Source organism: Impatiens glandulifera, chromosome 5 (assembly GCF_907164915.1).
Source record: "Impatiens glandulifera chromosome 5, dImpGla2.1, whole genome shotgun sequence".
Taxonomy (NCBI): Eukaryota; Viridiplantae; Streptophyta; class Magnoliopsida; order Ericales; family Balsaminaceae; genus Impatiens; species Impatiens glandulifera.
Window position 1 is genome coordinate 3,387,398 of NC_061866.1, and position 21,823 is coordinate 3,409,220.

At 28.7% G+C, this 21,823-nt stretch overlaps 3 protein-coding genes across 3 annotated transcripts; all 3 read right to left on the minus strand.

Moving 5' to 3' along the window:
- Window positions 1-2,884: 2,884 nt before the first annotated feature.
- Window positions 2,885-4,133, minus strand: LOC124937887 (probable glycosyltransferase At5g03795). Its single transcript, XM_047478220.1, has 3 exons — window positions 3,798-4,133; window positions 3,377-3,714; window positions 2,885-3,203 (listed from the first exon to the last, which is right to left on the minus strand). The coding sequence occupies exons 1-3, from the start codon at window positions 4,131-4,133 to the stop codon at window positions 2,885-2,887; spliced, it is 993 nt and encodes a 330-aa protein (XP_047334176.1).
- Window positions 4,134-7,805: 3,672 nt separating this feature from the next.
- Window positions 7,806-10,354, minus strand: LOC124937889 (probable glycosyltransferase At5g03795). Its single transcript, XM_047478222.1, has 4 exons — window positions 10,058-10,354; window positions 9,530-9,735; window positions 9,103-9,448; window positions 7,806-8,486 (listed from the first exon to the last, which is right to left on the minus strand). Exons 1-4 carry the CDS (start codon window positions 10,352-10,354, stop codon window positions 7,812-7,814), a joined length of 1,524 nt encoding a protein of 507 aa, XP_047334178.1. The 3' UTR covers window positions 7,806-7,811.
- Window positions 10,355-16,029: 5,675 nt separating this feature from the next.
- LOC124937782 (pentatricopeptide repeat-containing protein At5g03800) lies at window positions 16,030-18,884 on the minus strand. The gene has a single exon (XM_047478102.1). It carries the CDS (start codon window positions 18,843-18,845, stop codon window positions 16,116-16,118), a length of 2,730 nt encoding a protein of 909 aa, XP_047334058.1. The 5' UTR covers window positions 18,846-18,884; the 3' UTR covers window positions 16,030-16,115.
- Between the last annotated feature and the right edge of the window lie 2,939 nt (window positions 18,885-21,823).

Genomic DNA, 21,823 nt, shown 5'->3' on the forward strand with positions numbered 1-21,823 from the left:
ATGGCATCATAAACATGGATCCTATTCCTGGGTACTCTTCTTTGCCTCTTTCTTTTTTCACTAATTATGCATCATATATTCTCTTAGTTTCATTTGATTTGTGAAAATGGTACGATTTATGTACCTTGTTACTTTGTCTGTTTGTTCTTGCTTGTAGACAAGCAAAAGATACCTGAAGCTGCTAAAGAAATGGTTGGGTAGTAAGAGTCCTAAAACCCAACTCCTTGCTCTTTTTGTGAGCATCTTTTATACAATATTTTTTCCCTCCTAAATAAAGATACGGGAAGCTAGTGTGGTAAAATTTTAAATATTTTGACTAAGTATTGGAGACCTGAGTAAAAATTGCGGGAAGCATGTTTTTCAGCAAATTGTTGAGTGAGATATCTTACATGAGATTGTGAAGATAGTAAAGAAGAAGCATATTATTTGTTAATTAATTCTTCAGTACAAGTTAGTAAGCCAGTCTTATTTATTTGAAACTACAATAGCTTAGGAAGTATATTGACAAGATTAGCAATCTTGGATCTCCTTATCACATTCTTTTTAACAAATTAGGTTCTTATCGCTATGATCAATCACTTGTCCCTAAATGTAATGTTTATGAGAGAATATTTATTGAACCAGGAAAGAACTATCGTTTCATAGTTCATAAGCATCTCCATTAGCTTGAATTTCAGAATCCAAAATTATAACCTGTTACTTGTGGAAACAGATTTACAAGCTCGATTTCTCAAACAGATTCATGAGAAGAACTCCGAAAGTTTATACATCTGTCATAAATGGAACTTACAAGGCTTTCATGGAAATTATATTTTAGAATAATGATACAAAAAAATATCCAGACCTATCACATGGAGGGTTATGCATTCTTTGTTATTGGGTGAGTGTTTTTGAAGAATTTTGAAAGTTCTAATGTGTTTGAACTCTTTTGTGCAGAATGGATTATAGGATATGGACGGAGAATAGTAGAGGAACTTACAATAAATGTGATGTAATTGCTCGTTGCACGACCCAGGTAAAATATCATTTTAGTGAGATTTGAAAACTAAGTTAAAGTTTGGAAAATTTTAATTTATATAAAATGATAGGTGTACCTAGGAGCATAGATAATCATTTTAGTTTATCTTAATAATCTTGGAATGTGAAATATTCGTTCGAATAGCCTTGATTCATGGTATTTGGGGGCAAGAAGCTTATGTGAGCATTGATAACCTTGAGAAAGATTAGAGGGAGGTTTCAATGGTTTTACTGAAATCAAAATAATGATTTATTTCTCGTTGTTTATGTCGAGACTCGAGATAGATGTGTCCTAAGGTGATTATTTTGAATATGACATTTTATTGTTATCATGCAGAATTTGAGAAACTGAATCATCTTTGTGTTGTATCAATACTAACTGACGGAGACATTGTTTTGACTGACTCTCTTACGGTTCTTTTGGTTTGTAATTAATTTTTTTGTTTATTCATTATTTTAGATAAAGATCATTTAATTGAACTGAATTCTGATCTCAGAACAATTTTGGCAGTACTTGGAAGAGAAGTATCCAAGAAATTGGTAATTTAATTAACCTTCTTTTGTCTTTCGACCTCTAGATTGAACAATGAATGACATCTAATCATGTTTGATCCTATTATTATTTTTTATTTTTTTGACAGGAATTACTTTGATGACTATATGGATTACAATAGTAAAAAGAGATTTTTAAAAAACGAATTGAATGGATTGTTACGTTTAAATTTAAATTTGATGTATTTTATACTCACTTTATAAGATTTGTTATTTGAGTAATATAAATATTTAATTTTAATATTAGAAAATTGTATTTCAGTTTTAACATTCTTTTTAATTAATAATAGGTACATTAGTCAACAATTTTAATTTATGTATTCGGCCTTTTAGCAACAGTAATTTTCTTCGGTAGCCACCCTTTAGCGACAGTAATTTATTCCTGCAGCCATTCTTTTAGCGACAGTACTTCTTTCTGTAGCCAATTTTTAGCTACGGAACCAATAGCGTCAGTTGGCGACTGGTTCATTTTCTGTGGCTATTGACCTTTAGCGACATGTAAACGTGCAATAGCGACAGTATTTACCGTCGCTATTGAGCTCTTTTACCCTGGTGCGCGCACCTCAAATATTTGTAATCTCACCCTAATTATAAACCATGGGGTTGGTCGCTAATACACAATTATATATATAATAGGCTTAAGAACCGTAGCACCAAACATCCATCCTTCTCTGCGTGGAAGTTTTATTTTAAACTATACACATTATTTTGTATTGAACTATCAATTCTTAACGATACTTGTCTAATGTATGTTATTTATAATGTTATTTATATAACGATTTAAAAAAATCGTTAGAAAAAATGGTGATTTAGTTGAAGAGTTAATAACATTTCTAGAGTACTACTAACTAGATAATCTAATAAACAACGTGTTTATACTTTTGTTCTTATTTTCATATTGTTGTCTTTTTTATTATATTTTCTCTACTTATTTTTGTACCGTTTTGTTTGAACAACTCTATCACTTTCCATTATATATAGACTAATAAAAAAACAACTTTTACTTCATTCTTTTATTTTATTTTTATAAGATTGAATAAAAAAATAATAATTTAACTAATTAAAAATTCAAATAATTTATCCTTTTTTTATCAATTAGTATTTTTACCCAACAAAAATACATCATAACCCAACATCAAACATGCTCTTAATCATCATTAATCAAAAGTTTAATTTCTTTACATAACATTTACATTTATAACATATTTGTACAGAAATTAACAATATTTACACAAACAACACTATATAATTAAGAAAAAAATACACCATTAGAAAAAAAATATTGAAACAACAAATTTAATTAATCTCAGTCTTCTTAAACTCGAATGTTAAGCCTCCTTAGCCAAATGGAATGAAGAATCATATGAAAAACATCAAACCTCTTTGGTGGGAAATTAACCTCAAAGTGTTTTCTCACTTGGAGTCCATTGTTTTGCAACTTCAAATATTCTTCTTCCGATATAGCTGTTAGAATCTCCTTCAAATTCGGAATTTTTTCTACTGGAATTTCAATTGAAAATTCTTCCCAAGTAAGAACGTCCGCAAAAGGCTTCGCGTAATGATCCTTAATCAAAACCGGGACACAACCCATGTACAATCCTTCGACCATTCTCGGACTCGCTACCTCCCAACCACTAGACAAAAAAAATGATAAAAAAAAATAAGGTTTTGTTTTTGACAATTTCAATAATATATATGTCAAATTTGAGTAATATTATTAATGTTACTATTGGATCCATTTGCCAACACTTTTTATTTTTCAAGTGTCTATTGAGAAAGTGTTTTCAAATGGCCTCACTATTCATACCTAGGACAAATGCAAAACTTGCTTTGTCGAATCATGTCGTAGTAATTGACGGATCCGGGTAGATACTCGGTTACCCGAACTTCCGGATCCTTATCTTGCCAATGGCGTAACATGATTTCTCTTATCGATCCGTGGACTCCACCAGCGAAGAACACGAGTATCGACCGGTTAGATGGTGGTGGGCCGCCAATCAGGCCCTCCATTGTACCCTCCGGGAGTAAAATCTCCGGGATAGAGACATCCCTCGACGGGTTAAACCCTTCGGAGGTGTTGGCATTGCAAAGTGCCCTAATTGAGTTGTTATAAAGATTTGGAATTGAAAAGGATATCTCAGGTCCCTGATTTGAAATAATTATAGTTTAAATCAAAACTAATATAAAAAATTCAAAAAACATTGTATTAAAAAAAATTGATATTATACCCAATCATGACAAGCAAGCATGAAATGATCGGCCCCGAGACTTCGATTCCAATATGGGTAATTACCCGAAACGACCCTTACATAGTCCTTGATGGTGTTCTTCATACCATCCCATGCAGGGGCATTTATGTCCAGGACAAAATGAGTGAGGCTGATTACACTGAAAGGGAGGAAGTAAACATGGGCTCTGTTTGGATCTCTTGTTTGAAATTGATTGTTGATCTCAATTTGATGGATGAATATACCCTCCAATCCAAGCACGCCCTTGGAGTGGCCATAGTGAAAAACTGGGGGTTCCCCATCTTCATATATGTATATCTTAAACAATTTCTCCATTTCCAAATAACTCCTTCATACACCATATATAATATATTATTGATTAATTAATTAATTAATTAATACCATAGTAACCATGTAGTTTAATTACCTATGAAAGGTACGAGGATTCAAATAAATTGGACCGTTGGGGACATAATCAGGATCGTCAAGTATTTTCTTATCCCCGGAACCGGCTTCCTTTATTGCACGTTGGGCTCGTGATAAACCGCCTTCGATTCTTTGTAGGGGAGTTCGCGATTTCTTCTTCAATCTCTGATTTTTTTTTTATAATAAAAACATATAAATAAAAAGAAACATAAGGAATTATAGGTTCTAAATAGGATTATATTATTTTATTAGATTAAATTGAAGATATTTTATCATAGTGTTCCAAATTCATTTTCATTGTTGATTTGTTGTATAATATGTAGTTAAGACCAACAGCAAAATATATAAAATGACTTATTTGGAGGAAAATTTGAATATTTTTAAACTAATCTATTTTGTATCTCGACTTTCAGTTTAGTAAGGTTAGACAAAGGTAGAATAAAAACGAACATCCACAATAATGACTCATTAGTCATGAGTCTCATGACCTCCAAGACTTGTAAATATGTATCAAATTTGTAATATTTAATTTCCTAGACACATAATTTTATAAACTAAGCTACCCTAAATATGTTATAAGATCTAATAGTATAATAGAACAACTTAATTAATAAATACTACCATTAACACATATATGGCGGTGATAGTAAGAATTGTCCAAAACCGGCCTTATCACAAAGAAAAATGTACATTATATGCATTAAAAGTAAAAAATCGTAAAAAACCTTATAATCGTAAACTTTTATAAAAAAAGTATTAGTTATACTAAACGAGTCTCATTCAAATCAATAATAATTATAACTAATCAAATTAAAAAATAAGAATTGGTTAAAATCAGCAAATTAAAAGAAATAAATTACCTCAAGAACGGAACGCTTTGACTGAATTACCCTTGTCTGATGACTGAAAAGTGAGTTAGAGTGGATTTGTTCATGCTTTTGGGATGGGGGCAGATTTGTCTCAACATCAAAACTAGTGCTGCTAGTGCTAGTTAACATGAACACTATGAAGAATAGGAGCAACATTTTTGGATATGATCTCTCTCTTTCTTTTTCTTTCTCGTTCTTAATTGATCTATGTTTAATTATGGGATGATCAGTTGAATTTCTCTTTTAATTAATTTTTTTATTTGGAGTATACAGATCATTGCTTAATTTCATTCATATATAATTAGTTAATTAATTAGTTCTTTTACAAATTAATTAACAATCAATCCAAGTTCAACGTCTTCTTCCATTAACAAAAATGTTAACACATTAAAGAAATGATAAAAGTACACATTGAACCAACTATGATAGAGTTGCTTCTTTAACTAGATATATAGCTCTTCAAAGTCTTTGGGTAAGCTTTGAATATAATCTTAACTAGACACTTTTAATTTGTTGTATTTATAAATAAATTAGGTCAACTACTTGTTATGTCGCTCAATGACACCGTTTAAGTTCAAGTTTTGCTTCTATAATCTATAACCAAAAACCGAGTGAAGTTCAACTCTCTAAGAGTATAACTAGACGTATTCCTTGAACCATCATACAAAATGTTGAGGCAATTAGGTTTTAATCGAATGCAAGATTAAGGAATCAATGATTTCTTGTATGAAACAAAATTTTCAATCAAGAGAAAATGAGTTTTTCAGAAAAAGAAAAGTAAACAGTGATATTAAGTTAATTCTGAAAACGAAATGATGAATAATTATGAAAGATTTTTACTACAAGTTTAATTACTATATGTTCTTCATTAATTTGTTCCCTTGTTTCATATTTGAATTATTAAATACATCTTTGAAAACTAGTCTATTAATTACTTTGTTCTTCTCTTAGCATAAACATTAAATTTTCCTATAAAAAAATTGAAAAATAAAAGAAAGTTTTAATTATTTGATTATTTTTAGGCTCGGTTTGAGTATTTTGATTACTTTTTATATCAATCTTGATCCAAGTTAAAATATTGATTGTCTTTCTAAGACAAAAATTGTAAATTTTACAATCAAAATATTTTCTATCCAGGTTTTTTTCCATATTTCTAATATCATTTTTTATTAAAAAATTCTTAATAGGGCTATCCCCTAATTCAAATATTTCAAAAATATTGTAAACAAACTTAATAAGCATGATATTGAGACATTTAATGAGTTTGTTTGAAAATCAATTTGGATGAGTATATATATTTTATTGAATTGATTTGTGTTATCTAGCTATTGGCATGAAATTGTCTTTTCGAGAATATTCAGATACTTTTAATTTAATTGAGTTATAACAAAATTTTCTGTAAACAAATTACTTTATTCATAAGTACACTCCATTAAATAAAACATATAGCAGCAGCTCTATGAGATTTTAGACTACAATCTTAAATTAACCTTTTCTTTTGATCAAATCTTAATTCTTTCAAATATTTCATGAATTATAATAAGTTCATTTTTAAGGATAAAACCCAAACTCATTCATTCAAATTCTTGTAGTCCAGTATGATGAATAATAATAATAAAACATTACAAAATAAGTTAATAAGTAGTCAAAATTAATTATATAAATATATAAGCTATTCTTAATTGATGCAAAATATTTCCTCAATAATAATATTCAATCCAATTCCTTTTGTTAATATTTTTTTATTGTACAATGCCAACTTTTTATACCTAAGTTTTTACAAAATCTTGATAAATCTCATTTTTTATTTTATTTAATTGTGACATAAATTAATTAATGATAAAATATCATAAATAAAATCAATTAAACTCAGATTGTAATGTAATGATTTTCTTATCAAATTTATTTTTGGCACTTTTTCCAAAATTTATATTCCAAAATGCAAATGTAATTATACATATAAATTAATCATTCCACAAAAATGAGAAAATTGGATCGAAAGCTTGACTGTAAAAGCTAAGCAAAGAACCTTCGTGCATGGGTAACTGAACTTCGTAACGTGAACGGAATGTTACTAATATTAATATTAATAATATTATTATTATTATATAGTTAAGCTCATCATCAGAATCCGTGATTAATTAATGACCGCTAAAGTACAAACTAATTAAGTAAGCTGTCTAAAATCATTAACTTCTATAGATGAAAAATATATATATATATATATATATATATATATATATATATATATATATATATATATATATATATATATATATATATATATATATATATATATATATATATATATATATATATATATATATATATATATATATAATTAAAAAAAATGACAATAAACAAATAAATACTCAAATAAATAAAAACTGCATTGAGTTCATTCATTTGAATATGTATGTAATATTTTTGTTTGAATACTTAAATATAATTGATGTAAAATAGTATAAATAAAAATAATTTATAAATAAGTATTTGCTTACAATAAAAATGGATAGACTCTACTAAGATTGTAAAATCTTAAAATTATAAGTGTTCAATTGAGATTTCAACTGTCTTAATATGTCCTATAAAAACATTAATCAAATATTAGAGTCAAATAATAAAACAACAACAATGCATTAATTAATCAACAAAAAAATCTTTCTTTTTTATACTATTTTCTTTCAAAACACACAACAATTGTGTTGAATAACTAATGTCACAATTCAGTTGTGTTGTGAACTCGCATGTTTAATCTTCGAAGCCAAATCGAGTGAAGTGTCATGTGAAATACGTCGAATCTCTTTGGAGGCACATTTACCACGAAATGTCTTCTCACTTGAACTCCCCTATTTTGCATCCTTATGTATTCTTTTTGAGGAATATCCATCAAAATGTTCTTCAAATTCGTTATGTCTTTGGTTTGAATCTCAATTGAGAATGCTTTCCAATTTAGAACGTCGCTGAATGGCGCCACATAATGGTCTTTAATAATAACGGGTACACAACCGGTGTAAAGTGCCTCTACCATCCTTGGACTTGCTACCTCGTAACCACTAGCACATATACAATATTTGCTCTTCCTTAACATATCTTGATAAGAAACGCCTTTTGGGAGGTAACGATGAATTTGCACATCGGGATCTTTGTTCTCCCAATGCTCTAGTAGTATCGGCCTAACTGGACCATGTACACCTCCTGCAAAGAAAATTAGGATTGAACGTTTCGATGGAGACGGGCCACCGAGCAAACGATCGATTTTACCATTTGGAAGATTGATCTCCGGAATAGAAACGTCCTTTGTAGGATTGAACCCTTCTGATTTGTTGGCATTGCATAGTGCTCGGATTGAATTCTCGAATAAACCCGGGTACGATTTTGAAAGCTCGGGCCCCTATAAACAAATAAAACTATTTAAGCCTTTAGAATGAATTTTTTATTTTTATTTTACGGAGACCAAGTAACTTGAAAGAGCTAAGTAATTCATCGAAAAAATGTAGGACCGTTATTATTTCATATTTTGATCTAAATTCCTAATTATGCATACTCAACTAAACCCTGTATTTTTACAATAATTTGATAAAATTCTGAATAATCAAAAATCTATTTTATTTTTATCTTTGTTAGACAAATCTGAACTAAATAATTTGAGTCTCATAAGATAAAAAAAAAATAAATCTAAGGCCATGTTTTATCTAAGATATTTAAATTTAATATCAAATAACTTATATTTTATTGAAATTTCATGAAAAAGAATCACCTACCAAATTGAAAATAAAAGTTTATTCTTATAAAGAAACAATGACTATCCTAGTAACCTTGACACCTTAATTCAATTAAACTATTTTAATTTAAATTACCTTTGGGTGAAATATAATGTCTTTTTTCTTAACTAATAACTAAATTTTTAATATGTTTGCTTTTCAACTTTCAATAAATAATCTACTAGTTTATCCAAATAAGAGTGAACAAATCATATACAACAAAATTGGTGATAATGAAATATTTACCCAATCATGGCAAGAAAGCATGAAATGGTCAGTTCCCAAGCTACGATTCCAATGTTGATGCTTGTCGGCTATGAAACCAACGTAGTCGTTGACTAACCGTTTCAAGGGAGCCCAATCGTGCGAATCGGACTCATAAACGAAGTGAACAATCGAAGTAATGCTAATTGGTAGGAAAAAGATTTGAGCTTTATTCGGATTTCTTGTCCTAAACTTGCTAACTTCCATGTTGTTGATGAAATTACCTTCCATGGCATATATGCTTCCACAAGGACCATTGTGAAATATTGGTTGTTCTCCTTCTTCATATACAAACACCTTTAATTGTTTCTCCATTTCTTGGTAACTCCTAAAATTAATTAACCACAGGGCCTAAAATATTGTAACATATAAATCAATGAAATAATTTTACCCATTTCAAAAAAAATACCTTAGAAAGGCATTGACATTCCAATACATAGGACCATTGGAAATAAAGTCTGAATCTTGAACCACCTCGTTACTCTCCTTAGCCTTCATAATTGCTGCTCGAGCTGATGCAAGACCGGCTTCAATCCTCTCCAATGCGTCGCCTCTTCTTAATTTTGAAATCACGCTTGAGGTGCTTACATTTTTCATATTCGTCACCGAGATAGCCTATTAATTCAATTCATAATACCATCTTAATCTTCAATATTTATTTCAATAGATAAAACTATTATAATGTGAAATTCCTTAAAAATGTACAAAAGTAATGATAACTTAATCATAACTTAAAAATATTGAATACAAATAAATAAAAGTTCTCATAAATTAAAATAATTGTCAATCTCAAGTAGCTTTTATACTAAGAAGATAAACACAAATCTTAACAAGTCTATCTACATATGGATAACTTTTAAATCGCGGTTTTGCAACTCGCAACGAATACCAGAGTTATGCATGTATCCCGCAAACTCACTCAATCAGTTTATCTTACCGAAGGTGGTGCTCCGAAGAATTGAACAGAAAGTGGCGCCGGAGGGGAAGTTCCATTGGCAAGAACTGGAATCAAATCTGTATCATTTGGTAAAGTTTGTAAAGAAAATGAGGAAACTTGAGAAGGAGAAGGAACAGAGCTCCATATCCATGGATAATACAAATTTACATTGAAAACCCAATTATTCCGTGAACCCACAAAACCCACAAACCCAGAAAGAAGAATCAAAGGAACAATGAATACTAAAAGCTTGAAAGATGATTCTGATGAACGAAGCTTTTCAGTTTCATCATCCATCATCTTCCAATCTCGATCCAAACCCGTTTTCTTTTCTCTCTTTTCCCAACTCTGTATCTTAATTTCTTAACCTAATGATGAACTTTATAGAGAGAGAGTGAGTAAATTTGAAGAAGATGAAGAAGAAATGGTGAGTTATTGCTCCACCATTGCCAAGCGTCCAGCTCTGTTTCCTCTGTTTTTGAGCTCTTCATGCAAACTATTAAAGTAAGGAAAACACATACATTATTTACCTTTATGCCATTCCTTAAAGTCAGTAATTTATAAATAATTTCCTTATCTACCCTTACTTTTTGACAGACTATATTCAATGCTAAACCCTTATTGGGTAATTTTCTGCTCTAATTTTAAAAAATAAATGACAATTTTAACCTTGACAAATTTATTACATTTGCAATCAATACCATCCAGACCCATAAAATTAATAATAAAAAAAAAATCGAGAATTAATTGTGATATCACTTTATAAATAAAATTTTGAATTAAATAAATATTTGATTGAGAAATTTGACTATTTGGTCAATAAATTGGAAGCAGATTTTAGAAAAAAAAAATCTCTATAGCATTAATGACATTCAGTACTGTTATTTTTGATTAAAATAGTGGTGATAATTTTATATTATAGTTGGAAGATGAAATTTACTCTTTAATCAATGTAAGTAAATTATTTATATATTTATATGAAATGTAAAATTTAAATATATGTTAAATATTTAAGTTAATTTTATAATAATTAAATTAAATGATTCTCCTCCATCTCAGCTCTCTAATTCAATCTCAATTCTTCATTATATTTAATTAAAATACATAATATTTTATAATAAATAAAACCATAAAATCATTATCTCTCAATCACTTTCCTATCTAGATTATAGATTTGATTCATATCTATTATAAAATATTTAATTAAATTTACAAAATCAAATATTTATTTTTTATTTTTTATTATTTTTTAAATATTATAGTTTTAGTAAATTTTTATTCTGTTTATATTTAATTTATAACTTAATTTTTGAATACATATAAAATTAAAGAGACATATTTGTATATATTTTAATATTGTTTTCAAGTTAAAGTTGAAGCAGATGTATTTTTTTTTAATTTTATCTTAATTAAAATATATTTATATATACATATTTTTTTATAAATTAAATAAATTTTTTTATCATTTTTTTTATTAATTTAATTTTATCAAAATTCATTATTGTTAAAAAAAAAAGCAAGCTACAAAGTGCAAAGTATGTTTTATAATATTAATTTCTTCTTAAAACGCGTTAATCATTTGACAATATAATATATTATATTACATAATAATATAATAAAATTTAAATAATTAATATACTCTAATTTAAAATTTATTATCTTTATAATAGTTCATAGATCGAGTAGAAGTTGCAAATTTGTAGAAAAATGAATTTTGAGGTCTAGAAATAACTTAAGTTATTTTAGGTAGTAATTTCTTAATTAATTCTATGTAATTTAAGAACTTAACAAACTAATCATAAATGATGATTTAAATAATATGAATATTTAAAATTATTAAAAGTAAAATGAAGACTACACAAGATGAAAAAACAAAATGAGACGCGTGTGTAATTAATGTGAAGAAGCAAATCAATTTGGGAAGAATGTCAATTTTATTTATAAAGTTGGATTAAGGTGTCAAATTTGTTTATTAACTTGTAAAATTTTATTTATGTATATAAATTTGTCAAAAAGTGTTAAATTTATTGAATTTAACAGAAATCATTAACGGTGTTAAAAAAATTTCCACATGTTCCTGCCATGTCATATTCACGTCATTATATAAATATATTAACTTTATAATCAAATCATTTTTTCAAACAGACCTTATATCTTTAAATAAAAATAAAAATAATATCTATGTAATTCTTCTTCTCATCTTCTTCCTACCTCACCAAACAGGTTTCACCCCTCTTCCATTACATTCAATCTAAATCTATCTGCATAAAGATCCTTCTAATATTTTGAGTACTGATCTACAACCTCTCTCACTCATTTAATTTAACAGCGTTCGTTTCAACATTTTCTCATCACGTATGCAATTCTCGGCGGCGGAGGAAGCGATGAAATTGGAATTGAACGTAGCTTCGATTTGAAGAAAACGGAAGAGGAAAGTGATGAACAATAGATTGGAAGAAGTGGCGTACCGTTTGGGGAAGTTAGGGTTGTGAGAAAGAGTAGAAAGAGAGAGTATTGATGCTATTGATATTGGGAAGATCCATTTTCGTACCATCGTTTGTGGATGCTTGAGATGAAGATAATAGCTTTTCAATCTCTTCATTAATGGATTAATGGGTGTTTGAAGAATGAAAATGGGTTTAGTGAGAATGAACTAACTGAATGATTCAATTTGTATTATTTCTTTTTGTTCTTCAGTCAAGCAATCTTCTTTCTTTAATCCGAACCAGAGAGTTTTCTCTCTCTACGTAGATGGAGTCTAGGTGACAAGTGGGATGAGAATGGTGAAAAATGTATTAGAAGAATATTTGTTAAATGAAATGGGAGAGGCTGTAGATCAGTACTAAAAATATTATAAGGATCTTTATGTGGATAGATTGAATGAAATAGAAGAGAGGTGGAACAGTTTGGTAAGGAAGGCGAAGATGAGAAAAGAATTACATAGATATTATTTTTATGAGGAATGATAGAGAGCGCGACTCTGAGACAGCGACTGGGAGCGCGATGCCTACGTGGTGTGCTACGTGGGTTGACAGGTAGAATATTCTCTTTTTATTAATTATTTTATCTCTCTTCTTATTAATTAATTTCTCTCTTCTTTTATTAAATAATTTTTCTCTCTATCTCTACAAATTAATTTATCTCATTTATCCATATTACGATTATTATTTTACTCATTTATTTGATATTTACTATCTCTCGTTTAACGGTTAAAATAAATCAATAATTTACAACAAATTCTCACATTAAATATTTTAATAATATGTTTAAATAAATTCTAAACCCTAAACCTTAAACCCTAAACTCCAAATCCTAAACTCTAAAACCTAAATACTAAATTCTAAACCCTAAACCCTAATTAATATCAATGATTAGTTGAATTATAATTTATCTCTTTTATTTTTATTTTATTTTTATGACTTTTCAATTTCTTTATTTATCAAATATTTTTTATGCCTCTTTTTTCTTTTTTTTATTATTTTTTTTTATATTGACTTATTAATATTTTTTTAGTTTTATTACTTATAAATAAATGTTTATCTAATATTTCTATTTTCACGATTAATTATTTTCTCTCCAGTAACTAATTATTAATAATAGGAGAGAGAAAATAATTAATAAAAGGAGAGAGAATATTCTACCTGTCAACCCACGTAGGCACACCACGTAGGCATCGCGCTCCCAGTCGCTGTCTCAAATCGCGCTCTCTATCATTTTTCTATTTTTATTTCTATTTAAAGATATAAGGTCCGTTTGAAAACAATGATTTGATTATAAAGTTAATATATTTATATAATAACGTGATATGATATGGCAGGAACAGTTGGAAAGAATTTTAACACCGTTAACGATTTCTGTTAAGTTCAATAAATTTGACACTTTTTAACAAGTTTGTATACATAATTAAAATTTTACAAGTTAATAAATAAATTTGACACCTTCATCCAACTTTATAAATAAAATTGACATTCTTTCCAAATCAATTTCCTTTTTCGCAACCATTATTATTAAGGTTTTATTATTTAAATAGTATAAAAAGAGCTTTCTACATATTTCTAATTTCTTTGAGAAATTGCATCTTGGATGAAGCTTGGTTTTCAATATAATTTTTAAAATTTTATCTATTTTGTTTTTGCCAATAATTTGTCAAATAATAACATGAATGTTAATTCATTTTCAATAAATTATTCGGTAAACCTCCCAGTTTGAAAACTCTTAAAGTCGATTATATGAATAGAAGATGTGTCGTTCTTCCGCTCGGGAAGTAGACAGAGTCCAAATTGAGGGTCGATGCAATTGAGCTCGACTTACAGGTTCAGTTCGGCGACCAGAGGTCAATCATTTCTCAACAATCTAATTACTAATTTCATCAACAAAAATACTAAAATACTTTTTATTTTAAATTATTATATTTATATATATATATATTAATACATTTTAAATCTTTTTACGAAAAATAATTATCACCTCCTTAAAATCATCAATCATCATTATTTTTTCTTTCCTAGATTTAAAAAAAATATCTCAATCCGAAAAAGCCAATAAGTTATATTAGATATATAGTACATATTATTTAGGCTAGTCCATTTTTTTTATAAAATAAATAAAATATTTAGTTAAATTTATTGTTTGTTAACATAGAAATTAAAGGTTATAGTAAATGATTTATGATGAAAAATAAGAATTTTTATTTGATGATAAATTCAAATATCACTAAAATAATTTTTTTTAAACTAAAATTAGGACAAACCAATTTTTATCACGTTTTTCTCGGTTACGCTGAAGGAGCTTAATTCTTAGGGGCGGCACTAGGTCTTAATACTTTAAGACTTGAATTCGATTAAGAATAATAGAAGATACGCCTTTATCACATGTAATATTTTGTATTTGCAAAAAGGTGTTGAAATATTCTAATAGGTCATAATATGTTAGAAAATAATTTAGTTGATTAGAATACTATTAGTCTATTACCTTAAATTGTGATGAAATGTGCATTAATAAGCTTGATTAACATTTCATTCATTTTGTTTGGATGGTGGAAAATACATTATTATGACTTCTTTAATTTTCAAATAAGGATTCAATTGTCAGAATATGTTTTCAGATTCATTTATTTAATTTTAACAATCTAACTTTATAAAATATTAATAACCCATTGAACAAATTAAAACCATAATGTAGATACGAAACAATCAAGAGTTATATAACTCTAAAATCCTCAAATGAATAAATTCATGATACAAAACAACCAACATAATAAAACAGATATCCCATTCATGTTTAGAGTTATAAATATTAAGCTTCTAATTAATATTGACGAGACTAATCTTATTACCGAATATTCTTTTCAAAATTATGATTTATTTTGGGAAAATGTTAGCACAATCCTACATTAATTTCGTCACACTTCTATCGAGATTATTGTTAGTGTAAATTGAGCCATTTTTTTTTTGTCTTAGGTAAGTCTCTTTCCTAATTTAATCACACAAAATTAGTATAATTTTTTAATTTAACAATTTTAAAACGTAATCATGGTTGTGATGATGATAGACAGACACAGATTAATATTAATCGAAAATGTGTAAATAGTTAATCCAAAAACTTTAAAAGAGGTGAAGAAAATAAATAATAAAAAAAAAAAAAGGAGAGATCCATTGTCATTTAATAAAAACAAATAAGAAGAATAACAAATTAAATGATAAATAAAACACAATTCTCAAAATTGTCACAATTGCATAATAATATATTATTGTAAATAATTAGGAAATGATGAAAAATAATTTAGATAGAGCGTTGGAATATGCGCTACCGCCGGGCCTTGGACGGCAATTGGATAAAAGATAAAATGAAATCTTCTTAATCAATCAAAGGATATTGAATGTACACTTTTTTTTATATAATTTTTATTTGAAAATGTTATAAAGACCCAAAATCCATCATCACTTATTTGAATTCAACTCGAAACCTATGTTCTTTTAAACAAAATTCTATTTAACAAATAACTTACAATAGTTTACATTCTATACCAACTAAACTATAATACCCTAGCTATTAATCTTTACCAATAATCTTTACAAGAACATAAACCATCTCTAAAACAATGAAAACCCGAAGCATCCCTAAAATGTATCTCCTTCCTAGTAACAACCGAAACATATTTCATAAACGTATGACAATCCCCGCAAAGAACAACATTCTTAACCACCCGAACAGGTTTCCCACGTTTCGTCGTAAGAAGCCCATAAGAAGTAGCAAGTTTCGCGCTATGGTAAAACAAAAAATCCTTCTTTTGACGCTCACCCACTTCATGTAGTACAAATCTAGTATCCGCCACATATCCAACTTTCAAACATTCTAATATAAGTATCTCCAATCCCGCCCAAACATCTTTCGATCTAGGATGCGTTTGATCTCTCGCGTAAAACGATTCGACTGCGTTTTCGTTCACAACCCAACTTCTAACAGGTAGTTTACAAAAACCCTTCATAATCATCTCATCCCTAACCGATTCAGCACACTTCCATCTCGCAGACGAAGAATATAAGTTCGAAACGAGCACGTAAGTTGAGACGTCTTTCGGTTCCATCGAAAGTATTTGTTTCGCTGCATATTCTCCAATTGTAATATCCGAATGGATTCTGCAGGCGTCGAGCAAAGATCGCCAGACCAAAACATCTGCCTTGAATGGCATTTTCGTAATTAATTCCATCGCTTCCACAAGCAGACCGCGGCTACCCAAAACCGATACCATGGAGGCGTAATGATTGGAAGTAGGCTCAATCCCGTATGAACTTCTCATCGACAAGAATAGTTTACGACATTGATCGATTAAACTAGCTTCCGTATATCTATAAGCCGATATTACACAAAGAAACGTAATATAGTCCGGTTTTATACCTTCCCTTTCCATTCTCGACCAAATGCTCAATATCTCGTCGCCCCGTCTGTGAAGAAGATAACCGGCCAACATACAATTCCACGAAACTAGATCGCGGATGGCCATAGAATTGAAGATATTAATTGCGTTTTCGGGACTCCATGATTTGAAATACATACTCGTTAAAGCGTTTCCAACTCCAATATCAGATATCAAACCTGATTTACAAGCTAGGCAATGGAGTTGTTCTCCCATAAACTGAAATCCTAAAGTTCCACATAACCCTAGTATAGTAGTTAACAAGACATTATCGATAATGAAACCATTTTCGAGAAGCCCTTCTAAGAAAAGAGAAATGGCATCTTCAGCTCGTCCGTTTTGAGCATAAGAAGATATCATGGATGTCCATATTACAGGATTTCCATCGTCGATAGGACGGTCCTGAAACATTATCTCTGCATCATCCAACCGTCCACATCGGGCGCACATTTCAATCAATGCCGCCTCTAATAAGTCATTTGATTTAATCCCAAACTTGATGACAAATGCGTGAACCTGTTGGCTTATCTTCAAGTCACCAAACGAACCACAAGCACTGATAGCACTAGTCAAGGTGAATTCAGATAACTCAATTCCTTCACGAACCATTCTGCAGAACAAATCCAAAGCTGTTGATCCTTTTTCGTTTCGACAAAGCCCTGCCAATAAAGCATTATACGATATACAATTCTTTTCTGGCATACTACGAAAGATATTCATAGCTAACTCAACACGTCCAATATCCATGTACAAGACAATCATTTCTGTCCATGTAATCGTGTCTTTCACAATCATCTTTTCAAATAATGCCTCAACTTGATCTACTTTACCATGTTTTATATAGTAACCGATAAGTGCGTTGTTTACGCTCAAGTTAGTCTCTAACCCGACTTTGATTGCATGAGCATGGATTTCACGGCCTTTGGTGATTGCCAAACCATCACCAGAGGCAGACAGTAGGGTCGAGATTGTGAAATGGTCAACTTCTAAAAAATGAGTTATGTGCATAGATCTGAACAATTGAAATGCTTTCTCAATCCTCTTTTCTTTTACTGCACCAGCTATAACAGTGTTCCATGATGCAACATCTCTTTGAGGCATTTCATCGAACAGTTGGTATACCAAGTCTAAACAATCACATTTACTATACAGTCCCATTAGAGCATTAGAAACGAAAGTACTGCCCAAATAACCCATTTTGATTGCTAATGAATGAACTTGAAAACCCAATTCCAAATCCATTAAACGGACGCAAGCAGTAAGTATTGCCACAAAACTAAATTCATTAGGCGAAATACCTGAATTCCTCATCCTAAAGAACAGCTTCAAGGCTTCAATTTCGCGATTACACTTCGCAAACCCTGAAATCAGCGTGGTATACGACACCACATCCGGAGAAGAAAGCATGTAAAAGACTTTAAACGCATGATTTATCAAGCCAAACTTCAGGTAAGCCGAAATGAGAGCGTTGCAGAGATATGTATCCTCTTGAAGTTTGAGAATTGATGAGTGAACCACTTTTGTAAGCTTGATATCTCTGTGACGAACAGAAAGACGAAGCAAATCGATGTAGTCGCGGATAATACTCTCCGATTCATATTTGTTGCGAAGGTTATTGGGAACGAAGGAAGGAAGTGGGAAATTAGGGTTAGAAAGTTGGAGATTAGGGATCAATGGGACGGGAGAGGAAACTGAGGAAATGGTGAGTTCGGAGTTATAGAAACAGAGAGGAAACTGTTGTTTTGAAGATCGCCTGAGAGATGATTGCAGGAATAGATAACGAGGAGATGAAAAAGATTGAGAAAAGGTTGAAGAAGACGGCGCCTGGACGATTGCGATTGCGGTGGCTTGCTGAGAAACAATGGCAGCCATAGAAGGAAGAAGGCGGCAACCATATCCGATTAAGTACCTTTTCTTAGACCTATTCAGAACGGTTATATAACATATGATATTATGAATTAAATTTAATTGAAGTCCATTTTTTGATATAATTTTTCTTACAAAACTAAAAAAATCAATTAACATGTAGGAATGTTTTTTATTACGATATTAGTTAATAATTAGGTTCGGTATTTACTTACGGGTAGAAAAGAGTCTCGACGTGATGGGTTTAGGGTTTAATCTTTTTTTAAAAAAATAAATAAAATTAAAAATTATTAAAAAATTTAAATATTAAAATTGATAAAAATAAGTTTATTTAAAAAAAATATTAAAATTGATAAAATAAGTTTATTTAAAAATATAATATAAAATTAAATTAAAAATAATAAAAGCTTAATAATTAAACTTTAATGAAAAATTAATAAAATAAATTAATATTAATATTAAAAAAAATAGGATTAAAAAATATTAAAAATAAATTAAAATTTTAATACCTTCTTGTAACTGGTTTGAATAGGTACTTTATTATATCTATTTCAAGGTATAATAGGTACTATATTATACCTATTTCAAGGTATGAGTAATGATAGGGGGAGCGAAAGATTTGTAACGAATGGGACAGCGAACGACGTGGAGTGCTGATTAGACTTGATGACTCGGTATTTATTTATTTTTCTTTTTTATATTTATTAATAATTTTCTCTCTCTTCTAGTTACTTTTATTTGCATTTAATAAAAAAATCAATTTTTATTATTAAAAAACACTTAATAATTTATCTCTTTAATTTTTTATTATTATAAATATATATTTTTTTAAATTATTCTACATGTCAACTGTAAACCTATAAACCGTATTTTAATTATTTCTCCCACTATAAACTGCATTTTAATTATTTATTTCTTTTAATAATTTATTTTCTTTTATTTATTAAAGAAATAAAATTTATTTTCAATAATATAAATACTCAAATTAAAATAAATAATAATTAATTAGAAGAATAATAACATGGTGGACTAGTTAAATGTTGTTGTAGTTGATTGAGCTACAATAGTTATTATTGATTGAGTTTCTAGTAAATTTCAGAAGATGAATGGAAATTAAGAGAAGGAGATTTTTAAGGAAAGAAAAGAGAAAAATAACAATTAAGAGTTTTAAAAAAGAGAATCAATATGTTGAGTAAAACGATTAATAATTTTTTGTTTTATTATTATTAATATATATTATTAAATTAATAGATGATAGAATTAATTAACTGAATTAAAAAATATTTTTTTTATTCTCTTATATATAAATTTTAATTAACATAATTAATTATTATTTATTTTAATTTGAATACTTTTTTATTATTGAAAAATAAAATTTATTTTTTTAATAAATAAAATGAAACAAATTATTTAAAAAGATACATAATTAAAATGCGTTTAGGGTGGCGTGTACAATAATTTAAAAAAAATATATTTATAATAATAAAAATTTAAAGAAATAAATTATTAAGTATTTTTTAATAATAAAAATTGAATTTTTTATTGAATGCGTCATATTTAAGGGAAAGAGAAAAAATGTAAATAATGAGAAGAGAGAGAAAATTATTAATGAGTATAAAAAAGAAAAATAAATAAATACCAAGTCATCAAGTCTAATCATCACTCCACGTAGTTCGCTATCCCATTAGCTACAACTTTTTCGCTCCCCCTATCATTACTCTTCAAAATATAACTTATACCTAAATATTACTGTATATATAAATTCAAACTAACCAAACAAGTATTATAATTTACTGTATATACAATAATACTATATATACAGTCTTATACTTTGTACCAAACATAGCCTATAGGATTAAGGAAATGTAGTAGAAAAAATGACTATTTTCAGAAATAAAAAATTTTCATTTCAAAATATTTAAATAACTTACATTAATTTAAAAACATTACATAGACTATTTTAACTTTTAAGCATTTGAAAGTAACTAAAGTCACAAATAAATTTATATATATAATTAAATATTATGAATTCAATTTTACTAAAACTCTTTAAATTGGATCGGAGGTTTAATATGTGTGGTGCTAACTTTTTAAATAAAAAAATACTTTATAAACTAGATGTGTCAGTTCAAATCATATTAAAATATTACTAACCAAATATTTAAAAATAAATCAAGCATTTCCTATATAACATCTATTTATATAGTTCAAATTATAATATATATAGTTATAATATATATATGGTTAAAATTAAATGATAAAACATCTATTTTATTAATTTGTAAATTATAACAAAACTTCAATTATATTAAGAGATATATTAGCTCATTGTCACGGGCTAAAATTCGACCCGTGTGGCACTAAGCTAAATCGACCCTGATTCTGGCTTAGAAAGCCTTTCTAACCACAATGCAAGAAAACTCAAACGCAAGAAAGAATTTAGAGAGAGAAAACTCTTGAGAATAAGAATATATATTGAAAGAATGCTTGATAATTACAATGGAATACCTTCAGAGTATTTATAGGACTTACACGCATTAAATTAGGAATTACGTCTAATTACAATTTAATTACACTAATTTAAAATATTCCTTCCATAGCAAGAATATCCCTACCTAATTTAGAATATCTCTTGTAATCTCTTCCTTAATTAGAATATATATTATAATCCTTTCCTTGATTAGAATATATCTTCCAATCCCTTCCTTAATTAGATTATCTTCCAATCTCTTCCTTGATTAGAAGATTCGCTGGGCCCACGTAGATAACTGGGCCTCTCCTTGGCTAAGAAGATTAGCGCACTATCAGGCCAAGACTTTAATGAGCCTCGACATCCCCCGGATTGGGTCGTGACTCTAATGGGCCGTGACATACTCCCCCACCTTAGTCGTGGCCGTCCTCGGTTCGACCTTGGCATGATACTCTTCAACCTCTTCCTTGAAACATTCCCCACACGGTCCCTCGTATCTGTGCACAAGTCCCTT